The 13420-nt window shown below is 36.8% G+C and overlaps 1 protein-coding gene across 45 annotated transcripts in view; it reads left to right on the plus strand.

Annotated features, from left to right (window-relative positions):
• Nucleotides 1–13420, plus strand: part of znf185 (zinc finger protein 185 with LIM domain) — a 155263-nt gene that overhangs the window by 137160 nt on the left and 4683 nt on the right. For 44 of the 45 annotated variants that reach the window (XM_072912273.1, XM_072912275.1, XM_072912281.1 and 41 more), the window contains 2 exons: nt 3059–3079; nt 6712–6814. In XM_072912273.1, coding sequence (XP_072768374.1) covers nt 3059–3079; nt 6712–6814 — 124 coding nt within the window. The remainder of the gene's footprint in view (nt 1–3058; nt 3080–6711; nt 6815–13420) is intronic. The other variant, XM_072912274.1, reaches the window with a different exon arrangement.

The raw sequence follows: 13420 nt of genomic DNA on the forward strand, positions 1-13420 counted from the left end.
AAAAATTAGCGCATAACAATTTGCGAGACACGGACACGACAGAGAAAACAGTTTTGGTCATCATTGTTCAAATATTGAAACGTCTGTCGAGACGCTTTGAGGACATGAATTCCATCCATCACTTTACTGAGCAAAACTCTTTATTGTCGGCCATAAACACATCACCAAAACATTAGTAAAAAAAATGATATCTAGCAAAAGTGGTCATTTTCTGCAGTACAAACCAGACCAAAAGCAACTTTGTTATATCAACAGCAGCCGCTCGCTCTTTCTCACTTGCGCCAACACATGCACATATGGCACTTAGCCAGTGATGCGTTTACAGCCACACAAAAAGTCGGACAACTCCAACCCCATATATATACAGCTGGTCGTCCTCTTACTCCAGGTAATTACCAATGTTTTATCTTGTTTTAGTATTTGCCTGCGGTGTCACACCAACACCTTTTTAAGATATTATTCCTTAATTAATGTTCACAATTTACCTAACAATCCATTTTTTTGTAACATGAGTTACAAAGACAAATGGGAACTATTAACCATTGGGAGACAATTTTGTGTGAATGAAATGACAATTTTTAAAATGCAATTTTACCCCAAAATTATTTTAATGACTACCGCATTTTTCGGAGTATAAGTCGCTCCGGAGTATAAAGTCGCACCGGCCGAAAATGCATAATAAAGAAGGAAAAAAACATATATAAGTCACATTTTTTTGGGAGAAATTTATTTGATAAAACCCCAACACCAAGAATAGACATTTGAAAGGCAATTTAAAATAAATAAAGAATAGTGAACAACAGGCTGAATAAGTGTACGTTATATGAGGCATAAATAACCAACTGAGAACGTGCCTGGTATGTCAACGTAACATATTATGGTAAGAGTCATTCAAATGAAATATAGGTCTAAGTGAGACCTACATAGAGGTTTTTGTTTCAAGTCTCTATAACATTTCTACTGGGAGTTACAGGCAGTTTTGTCTGTGTTTTCTTCCTAGGGAGCGCTAGAGCGCAATTTTAAGTTGTGGGGTTTGGTTTTTTGATTAGATCGCAATTTTTGCCAGTCCTGATGTGTGTGTCCAATTTGGTGAGTTTTGAAGCATGTTAAGGGGTTCAAATTACAGCTCAAAGAGGCGGCGGTATAATAATAACACGCTAGAAATACAATAGGGTCCTCTGTCCCAAAGGGACTCGGTCCCTAATAAATAAAGAATAGTGAACAACAGGCTGAATAAGTGTACGTTATATGAGGCATAAATAACCAACTGGTATGTTAACGTAACATATTATGGTAAGAGTCGTTCAAATAACTATAACATATAGAACATGCTATACGTTTACCAAACAATCTGTCACTCCTAATCGCTAAATCCCATGAAATCTTATACGTCTAGTCTCTTACGTGAATGAGATAAATATTTTTATTTTATATTTTACGGTACTGTGTTAATAATTTCACACATAAGTCGCTCCTGAGCAACGTTCCCTCTAAGGTGCGCGCCTGTGCAATTGCGCACTGCTCAAGCGTCCTCCGCGCACGCACAAAATCAAATAAAAAAATAAGCGCATAACAATTTTCGACACACGGACACGACAGAGAAAACAGTTTTCGTCATCATTGTTCAAATAATGTAACGTCTGTCGAGACGCTTTGAGGACATGAATTCCATAAATCACTTTACTGAGCAAAACTCTTTATTCTCGGCCATAAACACATCACCAAAACATTAGTAAAAAAAATGATATCTAGCAAAAGTGGTCATTTTCTGCAGTACAAACCAGACCAAAAGCAACTTTGTTATATCAACAGCAGCCGCTCGCTCTTTCTCACTTGCGCCAACACATGCACATATGGCACTTAGCCAGTGATGCGTTTACAGCCACACAAAAAGTCGGACAACTCCAACACCACACATATACAGCTGGTCGTCCTCTTACTCCAGGTAATTACCAATGTTTTATCTTGTTTTAGTATTTGCCTGCGGTGTCACACCAACACCTTTTTAAGATATTATTCCTTAATTAATGTTCACAATTTACCTAACAATCCATTTTTTTGTAACATGAGTTACAAAGACAAATGGGAACTATTAACCATTGGGAGACAATTTTGTGTGAATGAAATGACAATTTTTAAAATGCAATTTTACCCCAAAATTATTTTAATGACTACCGCATTTTTCGGAGTATAAGTCGCTCCGGAGTATAAAGTCGCACCGGCCGAAAATGCATAATAAAGAAAGAAAAAAACATATATAAGTCGCATTTTTTGGGGAGAAATTTATTTGATAAAAGCCAACACCAAGAATAGACATTTGAAAGGCAATTTAAAATAAATAAAGAATAGTGAACAACAGGCTGAATAAGTGTACGTTATATGAGGCATAAATAACCAACTGGTATGTTAACGTAACATATTATGGTAAGAGTCCTTCAAATAACTATAACATATAGAACATGCTATACGTTTACCAAACAATCTGTCACTCCTAATCGCTAAATCCCATGAAATCTTATACGTCTAGTCTCTTACGTGAATGAGCTAAATAATATTATTTGATATTTTACGGTAATGTGTTAATAATTTCACACATAAGTCGCTCCTGAGCAATGTTCCCTCTCAGGTGCGCGCCTGTGCAATTGCGCACTGCTCAAGCGTCCTCTGCGCACACACAAAATCAAATAAAAAAATTAGCGCATAACAATTTTCGAGACACGGACACGACAGAGAAAACAGTTTTGGTCATCATTGTTCAAATATTGAAACGTCTGTCGAGACGCTTTGAGGACATGAATTCCATCCATCACTTTACTGAGCAAAACTCTTTATTGTCGGCCATATACACATCACCAAAACATTAGTAAAAAAAAAAAAGATATCTAGCAAAAGTGGTCATTTTCTGCAGTACAAACCAGACCAAAAGCAACTTTGTTATATCAACAGCAGCCGCTCGCTCTTTCTCACTTGCGCCAACACATGCACATATGGCACTTAGCCAGTGATGCGTTTACAGCCACACAAAAAGTCGGACAACTCCAACCCCATATATATACAGCTGGTCGTCCTCTTACTCCAGGTAATTACCAATGTTTTATCTTGTTTTAGTATTTGCCTCCGGTGTCACACCAACACCTTTTTAAGATATTATTCCTTAATTAATGTTCACAATTTACCTAACAATCCATTTTTTTGTAACATGAGTTACAAAGACAAGTGGGAACTATTAACCATTGGGAGACAATTTTGTGTGAATGAAATGACAATTTTTAAAATGCAATTTTACCCCAAAATTATTTTAATGACTACCGCATTTTTCGGAGTATAAGTCGCTCAGGAGTATAAGTCGCACGGGCCGAAAATGCATAATAAAGAAGGAAAAAAACATATATAAGTCGCATTTTTTGGGGAGAAATTTATTTGATAAAAGCCAACACCAAGAATAGACATTTGAAAGGCAATTTAAAATAAATAAAGAATAGTGAACAACAGGCTGAATAAGTGTACGTTATATGAGGCATAAATAACCAACTGGTATGTTAACGTAACATATTATGGTAAGAGTCATTCAAATAACTATAACATATAGAACATGCTATACGTTTACCAAACAATCTGTCACTCCTAATCGCTAAATCCCATGAAATCTTATACGTCTAGTCTCTTACGTGAATGAGATAAATATTTTTATTTTATATTTTACGGTACTGTGTTAATAATTTCACACATAAGTCGCTCCTGAGCAACGTTCCCTCTAAGGTGCGCGCCTGTGCAATTGCGCACTGCTCAAGCGTCCTCCGCGCACGCACAAAATCAAATAAAAAAATAAGCGCATAACAATTTTCGACACACGGACACGACAGAGAAAACAGTTTTCGTCATCATTGTTCAAATAATGTAACGTCTGTCGAGACGCTTTGAGGACATGAATTCCATCCATCACTTTACTGAGCAAAACTCTTTATTCTCGGCCATAAACACATCACCAAAACATTAGTAAAAAAAATGATATCTAGCAAAAGTGGTCATTTTCTGCAGTACAAACCAGACCAAAAGCAACTTTGTTATATCAACAGCAGCCGCTCGCTCTTTCTCACTTGCGCCAACACATGCACATATGGCACTTAGCCAGTGATGCGTTTACAGCCACACAAAAAGTCGGACAACTCCAACACCACACATATACAGCTGGTCGTCCTCTTACTCCAGGTAATTACCAATGTTTTATCTTGTTTTAGTATTTGCCTGCGGTGTCACACCAACACCTTTTTAAGATATTATTCCTTAATTAATGTTCACAATTTACCTAACAATCCATTTTTTTGTAACATGAGTTACAAAGACAAATGGGAACTATTAACCATTGGGAGACAATTTTGTGTGAATGAATGACAATTTTTAAAATGCAATTTTACCCCAAAATTATTTTAATGACTACCGTATTTTTCGGAGTATAAGTCGCTCCGGAGTATAAGTCGCACGGGCCGAAAATGCATAATAAAGAAGGGAAAAAACATATATAAGTCACATTTTTTTGGGAGAAATTTATTTGATAAAAGCCAACACCAAGAATAGACATTTGAAAGGCAATTTAAAATAAATAAAGAATAGTGAACAACAGGCTGAATAAGTGTACGTTATATGAGGCATAAATAACCAACTGAGAACGTGCCTGGTATGTTAACGTAACATATTATGGTAAGAGTCATTCAAATAACTATAACATATAGAACATGCTATACGTTTACCAAACAATCTGTCACTCCTAATCGCTAAATCCCATGAAATCTTATACGTCTAGTCTCTTACGTGAATGAGATAAATAATAATATTTGATATTTTACGCTAATGTGTTAATAATTTCACACATAAGTCGCTCCTGAGCAATGTTCCCTCTAAGGTGCGCGCCTGTGCAATTGCGCACTGCTCAAGCGTCCTCTGCGCACGCACAAAATCAAATAAAAAAATAAGCGCCTAACAATTTTCGACATGACACGGACACGACAGAGAAAACAGTTTTCGTCATCATTGTTCAAATATTGTAACGTCTGTCGCTTTGAGGACATGAATTCCATCCATCACTTTACTGAGCAAAACTCTTTATTGTCGGCCATAAACACATCACCAAAACATTAGTAAAAAAAATGATATCTAGCAAAAGTGGTCATTTTCTGCAGTACAAACCAGACCAAAAGCAACTTTGTTATATCAACAGCAGCCGCTCGCTCTTTCTCACTTGCACCAACACATGCACATATGGCACTTAGCCAGTGATGCGTTTACAGACACACAAAAAGTTGGACAACTCCAACACCATATATATACAACTGGTCGTCCTCTTACTCCAGGTAATTACCAATGTTTTATCTTGTTATAGTATTTGCCTGCGGTGTCACACCAACACCTTTTTAAGATATTATTCCTTAATTAATGTTCACAATTTACCTAATAATCCATTTTTTTGTAACATGAGTTACAAAGACAAATGGGAACTATTAACCATTGGGAGACCATTTTGTGTGAATGAATGATTATTTAAAAAAATGCAATTTTACCCCAAAATTATTTTAATGGCTGAATGAATTTCATAAATTTCATGTCTTTTGCAAGTCTGTTTCTGAATTGTGTCGCAGGCAAGGTTGTTTGATTGTGTTAATGTTTAGCACCATACTATTTCAAGTAAGACTTTATCATTATTTGTTTTATCCATGCAGTTATCATAATTCTACAGTTTATATAATGCATGTGTTCTAATATGATTAGCACATTTAATTGGGTATGTTTATGTATAAAAAAGATGACATGCATGTCATTTGAAAGGCTAAAGTATTTTTGAAAAATAAACTATTAAATATGTTAAAAACTAATAAACCATTGTACACAATTTGCACATATATATATATTTATGTTTGAAAAATAATAAGATACTATTCAATATGATAAACTATTAAAACATTAGATGAAATATGCATGCATATATTTATGTTTGAAAAGATGACATGCATGTGTTTTGGAAGGCAAAAGTGTATATGCAAAATAATAAAATACCAATAAAATAAGTTGGGGAAAAAATATGCATGCATGTATTTATATTTAAAAAGGTGACATGCATAGGTAGAACGCTACAGTGTATTTGATTTTTTTTTTAAAGACTAGAAAAAAATATGTATGCATGTTTAAAACAGGGCATGCATGTGTTTTGGAAGGCTACAAATTTTGGGGAAAATCTAAAATGCATAAAAAAGAAACAAAAAAACCCCCAAATACAACAGAAACAAAATGAAAGATGACAAACATATGTAGAAGGCTACAGTATATTAAAAAAAACATTTAAATACCATTCAATAATTGAAAAAAAAATACTTATGATATGTATGCATGTTTAAAAACATGGCATGAATGTGTTTTGGAAAGCCAACATTTTTTGGGGAAAATATTAAATACAATAAAATATGTAAAAAAATTAATACAACAAACAATATGCACACACACAATTATGTTTAAAAATATGACATTTGTATATTTCACTCACTAACACGGCAAATTTTTAAGCCTTAATCAATAAACATTCTTGCATCTTGTACTTGTCTGACAGGAAGTGGTCAAGGTTATTGCTGTTTTTGACTCATAACTATCTTCTCTGTGTGTGTGTGTGTGTGTGTGTGTGCGCGTGTGTGTGTGTGTGTGCGCGTGTGTGTGTCCACCCTGCAGCTCGCCCTCTACCCCCTGCACATACTGTGGTCAGCTGGTCACCAACGATGCCAAGATCACCATCGAGCACCTTAATATTAACTGCCACCCGAGCTGCTTCAAGGTAATTTTGCATCATTTATTTGGTTTATTTCGAAATATTGCAATGTGGAAATGTGCTTTTAGTACAGTATCTTCTTCTTTTTTCAGTGTATAAATATTAATAATAATAATAATAATAAATTTTATTTAGTATAGCGCTTTTCAAAGCACTCAAAGACGCTTTACAGGATTAAAAAAAATTAAAATATGAAACAGTTTAAAGTAATAATATAAAATACAGGAAATATAAAAGCAGTACATTGTAAAATACATAATAATACAGGACATTACAAGACACAGAACACTAATCACTAATCACTGGTTAAAAGCAGATCTGAATAGGTGTGTTTTGATAAGGCTTTTGAAGGTGGGAAGGTCTGGGCGGTCACGGATGGGTCTGGGAAGAGTGTTCTAGAGGGTGGGAGCAGGGATGGCGAAGGCTCATATTCTTTTCTATTCGCAAAAATCACACAGAATATCAATCAGTCCTACAAAATCATACAGTAGAGCAGTGTTTTTCAACCTTTTTGAGCCAAGGCACATTTTTTTGCGTTGAAAAAATGCAGAGGCACACCACCAGCAGAAATCATTAAAAAACTAAACTCAGTTGACAGTAAAAAGTCGTTGTCGCAATGGTTGGATATGACTTTAAACCATAACCAAGCATGCATCAATATAGCTCTTGTCTCAAAGTAGGTGTACTGTCACCACCTGGCACATCACGCCGTGACTTATTTGGACTTTTTTGCTGTTTTCCTGTGTGTAGTGTTTTAGTTCTTGTCTTGCGCTCCTATTTTGGTGGCTTTTTCTCTTTTTTTTTGGTATTTTCCTGTAGCAGTTTCATGTCTTTCTTTGAGCGATATTTCCCGCATCTACTTTGTTTTAGCAATCAAGAATATTTCAGTTGTTTTTAGCCTTCTTTGTGGGGACATTGTTGATTGTCATGTCATGTTCGGATGTATATTGTGGACGCCGTCTTTGCTCCACAGTAAGTCTTTGCTGTCGTCCAGCATTCTGTTTTTGTTTACTTTGTAGCCAGTTCAGTTTTAGTTTCGTTCTGCATAGCCTTCCCTAAGCTTCAATGCCTTTTCTTAGGGGCACTCACCTTTTGTTTATTTTTGGTTTAAGCATTAGACACAATTTTACCTTCACACTGCCTCCCGCTGTTTCCGACATCTACAAAGCAATTAGCTACCGGCTGCCACCTACTGATATGGAAGAGTATTACACGGTTACTCTGCCGAGCTCTAGCCAGCACCGACACTCAACAACAACACATCATTTGCAGACTATCATTACTGGTTTGCAAAAAAATATTTTTAACCCAAATAGGTGAAATTACATAATATTCCACGGCACCCCAGACTGTATCTCACGGCACAGTGGTTGAAAAACACTGCTGTAGAGGACAATCATAATCCCAGCCTTGCAACACTCGGAATGGCAATTTACAGAGCAATAGAGACAACACAAAAAAACAAAAATGTCACCCAAAAATGTAAAATATCAACACCACTATCAATAATAATAATAAGAATACCAGCATCAATAAAAGTGATTCAAACATTAAACAACAACAAGGAAACATCAGTTATTATCGCTCATCATGTCCATTAATACATTAATAAAATTGACAACACACTGTATCCATTATTTACCACAAGGATAAAAACAGTCATATTTTAGGTTAAATTTAATAGTTGAAACAAATTAATATAATGGATCCCATACTCCAAGATACGACTCATTATTAGCTCATCTAAATGCAGTTTTTTTCCTACTGATATCATCTCCATAGTTTGTGTAGCAGTCAGTATGAGTTGGACTATCAACATTTTATCCATACGTATTGACAGAAATGCATTTTTATTCCTAAATTGATGCAGATCTCCAAGAATAAACGTTTGCATTGTCATTGGGATGTTTATATCTAAGGATGTCATTGCTTCTTTTGTTCTTTTGGACCACAACTCTTTTATCCTCTGACATTCCCACAATAAATGAATTAGAGTTCTTTCAGCTGCCGTACACTTTCTGCATAACTTGCTATCTACTGTACCTATTTGAAACAACTGAGCTGGTGTAACATGCAATCCATTCAAAATCTTGAATTGACTCAGTTTATTTTCAATTAGGGATGTCCGATAATGGCTTTTTGCCGATATCCGATATTCCGATATTGTCCAAGTCTTTAATTACCGATACCGATATCAACAGATATATGCAGTTGTGGAATTAACACATTATTATGCCTAATTTGGACAACCAGGTATGGTGAAGAGAAGGTACTTTTAAAAAAAAATGAATAAAATAAGATAAATAAATTAAAAACATTTTCTTGAATAAAAAAGAAAGTAAAACAATATAAAAACAGTTACATAGAAACTAGTAATTAATGAAAATGAGTAGAATGAACTGTTAAAGGTTAGTACTATTAGTGGACCAGCAGCACGCACAATCATGTGTGCTTACGGACTGTATCCCTTGCAGACTGTATTGATATATATTGATATATAATGTAGGAACCACAATATTAATAACAGAATGAAAAAACCCTTTTGTGTGAATGAGTGTAAATGGGGGAGGGAGGTTTTTTTTAGGGTTGGTGCACTAATTGTAAGAGTATCTTGTGTTTTTTATGTTGATTTAAAGGGGAACATTATCACCAGACCTATGTAAGCGTCAATATATACCTTGATGTTGCAGAAAAAAAGACCATATATTTTTTTAACCGATTTCCGAACTCTAAATGGGTGAATTTTGGCAAATTAAACGCCTTTCTATTATTCGCTCTTGGAGCGATGACGTGTGACGTCACATCTGGAAGCAATCCGCCATTTTCTCAAACACCGAGTCAAATCAGCTCTGTTATTTTCCGTTTTTTCGACTGTTTTCCGTACCTTGGAGACATCACGCCTCGTCGGTGTGTTGTCGGAGGGTGTAACAACACGAACAGGGACGGATTCAAGTTGCACCAGTGGCCCAAAGATGCCAAAGTGGCAAGAAATTGGACGTTTGTTCCGCACACTTTACCGACGAAAGCTATGCTACGACAGAGATGGCAAGAATGTGTGGATATCCTGCGACACTCAAAGCAGATGCATTTCCAACGATAAAGTCAAAGAAATCTGCCGCCAGACCCCCATTGAATCTGCCGGAGTGTGTGAGCAATTCAGGGACAAAGGACCTCGGTAGCACGGCAAGCAATGGCGGCAGTTTGTTCCCGCAGACGAGCGAGCTAAACCCCCTGGTTGTCTTGGTGACATCAACTCCAAAACTGGACAGATCAGCTTTCAGGAAAAGAGCGTGGATGAGGGTATGTCTACAGAATATATTAATTGATGAAAATTGGGCTGTCTGCGCTCTCAAAGTGCATGTAGTTGCTAAATGTATTTCATATGCTGTAAACCTAGTTCATAGTTTTTAGTTTCCTTTAATGCCAAACAAACACATACCAATCGTTGGTTAGAAGGCGATCGCCGAATTCGTCCTCGCTTTCTCCCGTGTCGTTTTCGTCGGTTTCGCTTGCATACGGTTCAAACTGATATGGCTCAATAGTTTCAGTTTCTTCTTCAATTTCGTTTTCGCTACCTGCCTCCACACTACAACCATCCGTTTCAATACATGCGTAATCTGTTGAATCGCTTAAGCCGCTGAAATCCGAGTCTGAATCCGAGCTAATGTCGCTATAGCTTGCTGTTCTATGCGCCATGTTTGTTTGTGTTGGCATCACTATGTGACGTCACAGGAAAATGGACGGGTGTTTATAACGATGGTTAAAATCAGGCACTTTGAAGCTTTTTTTAGGGATATTGCGTGATGGGTAAAATTTAAAAAGAAACTTCGAAAAATATAATAAACCACTGGGAACTGATTTTTAATGGTTTTAACCCTTCTGAAATTGTGATAATGTTCCCCTTTAATTTAAAAAATAAATAAAAATAAATAAAAATAAAAAAACGATACCGATAATTTCCGATATTACATTTTAATGCATTTATCGGCCGATAATATCGGACATCCCTATTTTTAATGCATCGAAAAGTCTCATTGGCCTTTTTACAAATATCATTCCACGATGCCTTTTTCTAAAAAGTTCAAGTCGGCCATCATTTTCCGAACACGTGCATCATTTGCATTCCTAGTATGATGTTCATTTATTATTCCATACAATCTTTTACCTATTATCCTGATTAAAAACATATATCTTCCAGTTCATGATTATTAAAAGGCATACTTTCACAGGGTATGAATTTTTAAAGGGTGTTTTAAAAGCGATACAATTTCAAAAATGACTCGTGGGTATTGTATACATATTGAATTGTCTAAAGGAAGTTTCCTGAATAATGTGATGAGGTTTAGTAATACCTCCTATCTTTTCATGCTTGACCACATTTTTTTATTAATTATGGTACCAAAGAGGTTGATTCACAGAATTAATTGGGTTTATTTTCCAATTATTTTATGACACAGTTTTAGAATGCTAACTTTTAGTATCTTCTTAACAAACTCAATGGTGCGAATGATCATTCAGGGTGTCTTTCTGTGGCAAATAAGCCACCGTACATTACAACCTTGACAAATGAGTTTGACAAGTCTATGGTGAACCAACTGGTTGCTTGGCAACTGCCTGACAACAATAAGACTACAGCATGTGAAGAGAAATATGAATGGAAAAAAAACCACATTGTGTAATAACAGCAGCTTCCCCATCAACCTGCCTTTCAGATATAAATGTCATGTTTATTAAGTCATACAGTGCATACTGTTGCGTTTTGGACCAGTTGTTCCTCCCAGGGAATTCAAGTCACAAGTCGCTCCCAAGCTCTTTACGACACTTAAAGCTGAGTTGAAAAACCACCAGAGACAGAATAGGTATTTTGTAATATACTGGCAAAGCTTTGCAGATATATTTTTGAGACCAGTCCAGCATAGAACATTCTATCGCGCCGCCAAAATGGTCTGTCTCCCCCGATCAAAAACCCCTCTCCTCTTCCTCCCCCCCTGGCAGTCATGTCTCTCTTAGCCAAAACAAATGCTTATTATCGCTCTCTCTAACATTCCTCACTTCAAGGTTAAGCACACAGTTTTGCAGACAACCAAAAGACCACTTTTGGAAGAACACGAGCTGTTTTCAAATATGACTATGAAATAAAAGTAGTAACACTTAAATTCGGATATACCGTATTTTCCGCACTATTAGCCGCACCTAAAAACCACAAATTTACTCAAAAGCTGACAGTGCGGCTTATAACCCGGTGCGCTTTATATATGGATTGATATTAAGATTCATTTTCATAAAGTTTCGGTCTCGCAACTACGGTAAACAGCCGCCATCTTTTTTCCCCGTAGAAGAGGAAGTGCTTCTTCTTCTACGCAAGCAACCGCCAAGGTAAGCACCCGCCCCCATAGAAGAGGAAGCGCTTCTTCTTCTACTGTAAGCAACCACCCGCCCCCGTAGAAGAAGAAGAAGCGCGCGGATATTACGTTTCATTTCCTTTGTGTGTTTACATCTGTAAAGACCACAAAATGGCTCCTAGTAAGCGACAGGTTTCCGGTTCATGAAAAGACGCAATCTCTCCATCCGCACACGGACTACTATTTCACAGCAACTGCCTAAAGACTTTCAAGAAAAGCTGGCTACTTTCCGTGCATATTGTAAAAACAAGATAGCTGAAAAAAAGATCCGGCCAGAGAACATTATCAACATGGACGAGGTTCCACTGACTTTTGATATTCCTGTGAACCGCACTGTGGATACAACGGGAGCACGTACGGTGAATATTCGCACCACAGGGAATGAGAAGTCATCCTTCACTGTGGTTCTAGCTTGCCATGCTACTGGCCAGAAACTTCCACCCATGGTGATATTCAAAAGGTCTTCCTTGCCAAAAGAGACCTTTCCAGCCGGCGTCATCATAAAAGCTAACTCGAAGGGATGGATGGATGAAGAAAAGATGAGCGAGTGGTTAAGGGAAGTTTACGCGAAGAGGCCGGGTGGCTTTTTTCACGCAGCTCCGTCCATGTTGATATACGACTCCATGCGCGCCCACATCACGCTGGTTTTTAATATATTATTAAAGTTTGACTGACCTATCTGACTGTTTTTTTGACATTCCCTTTAGCGCAGTTAGATGCGGCTTACAACACGGGGCGGCTTATAGGTGGACAAAGTTTTGAAATATGCCGTTCATTGAAGGCGCGGCTTATAACCCAGGGCGGCTTATGGTGCGGAAAATACGGGTATGTAAATATCTGCCTCCGACAATACGCAAAGTATTCACAGTGCTGCACGTTTTCCACGTTTTGTTATGTTACAGCCTTATTCCACATTTTTTTGTCCTCAAAATTCTACACACAATACCCAATATATAACAATGTTTTTTTATGTTTGCAAATGTATTTAAAAAAACCCTCAAATGTACATAAGTATTCACAGCTTTTGCTCAATACTTTGTTGATGCACTTTTGGCAACAATTACAGCATTACCGTATATTTCGGACTATAAGTCGCAGTTTTTTTCCATAGTTTGGCCGGGGGTGTGACTTATACTCAGGAGCGACTTATGTGTGAAATTATTAACACATTACCGTAAAATATCAAATAATATTATTTAGCTCATTCACG

Source organism: Nerophis lumbriciformis, linkage group LG35, assembly GCF_033978685.3.
Source record: "Nerophis lumbriciformis linkage group LG35, RoL_Nlum_v2.1, whole genome shotgun sequence".
Taxonomy (NCBI): domain Eukaryota; kingdom Metazoa; phylum Chordata; class Actinopteri; order Syngnathiformes; family Syngnathidae; genus Nerophis; species Nerophis lumbriciformis.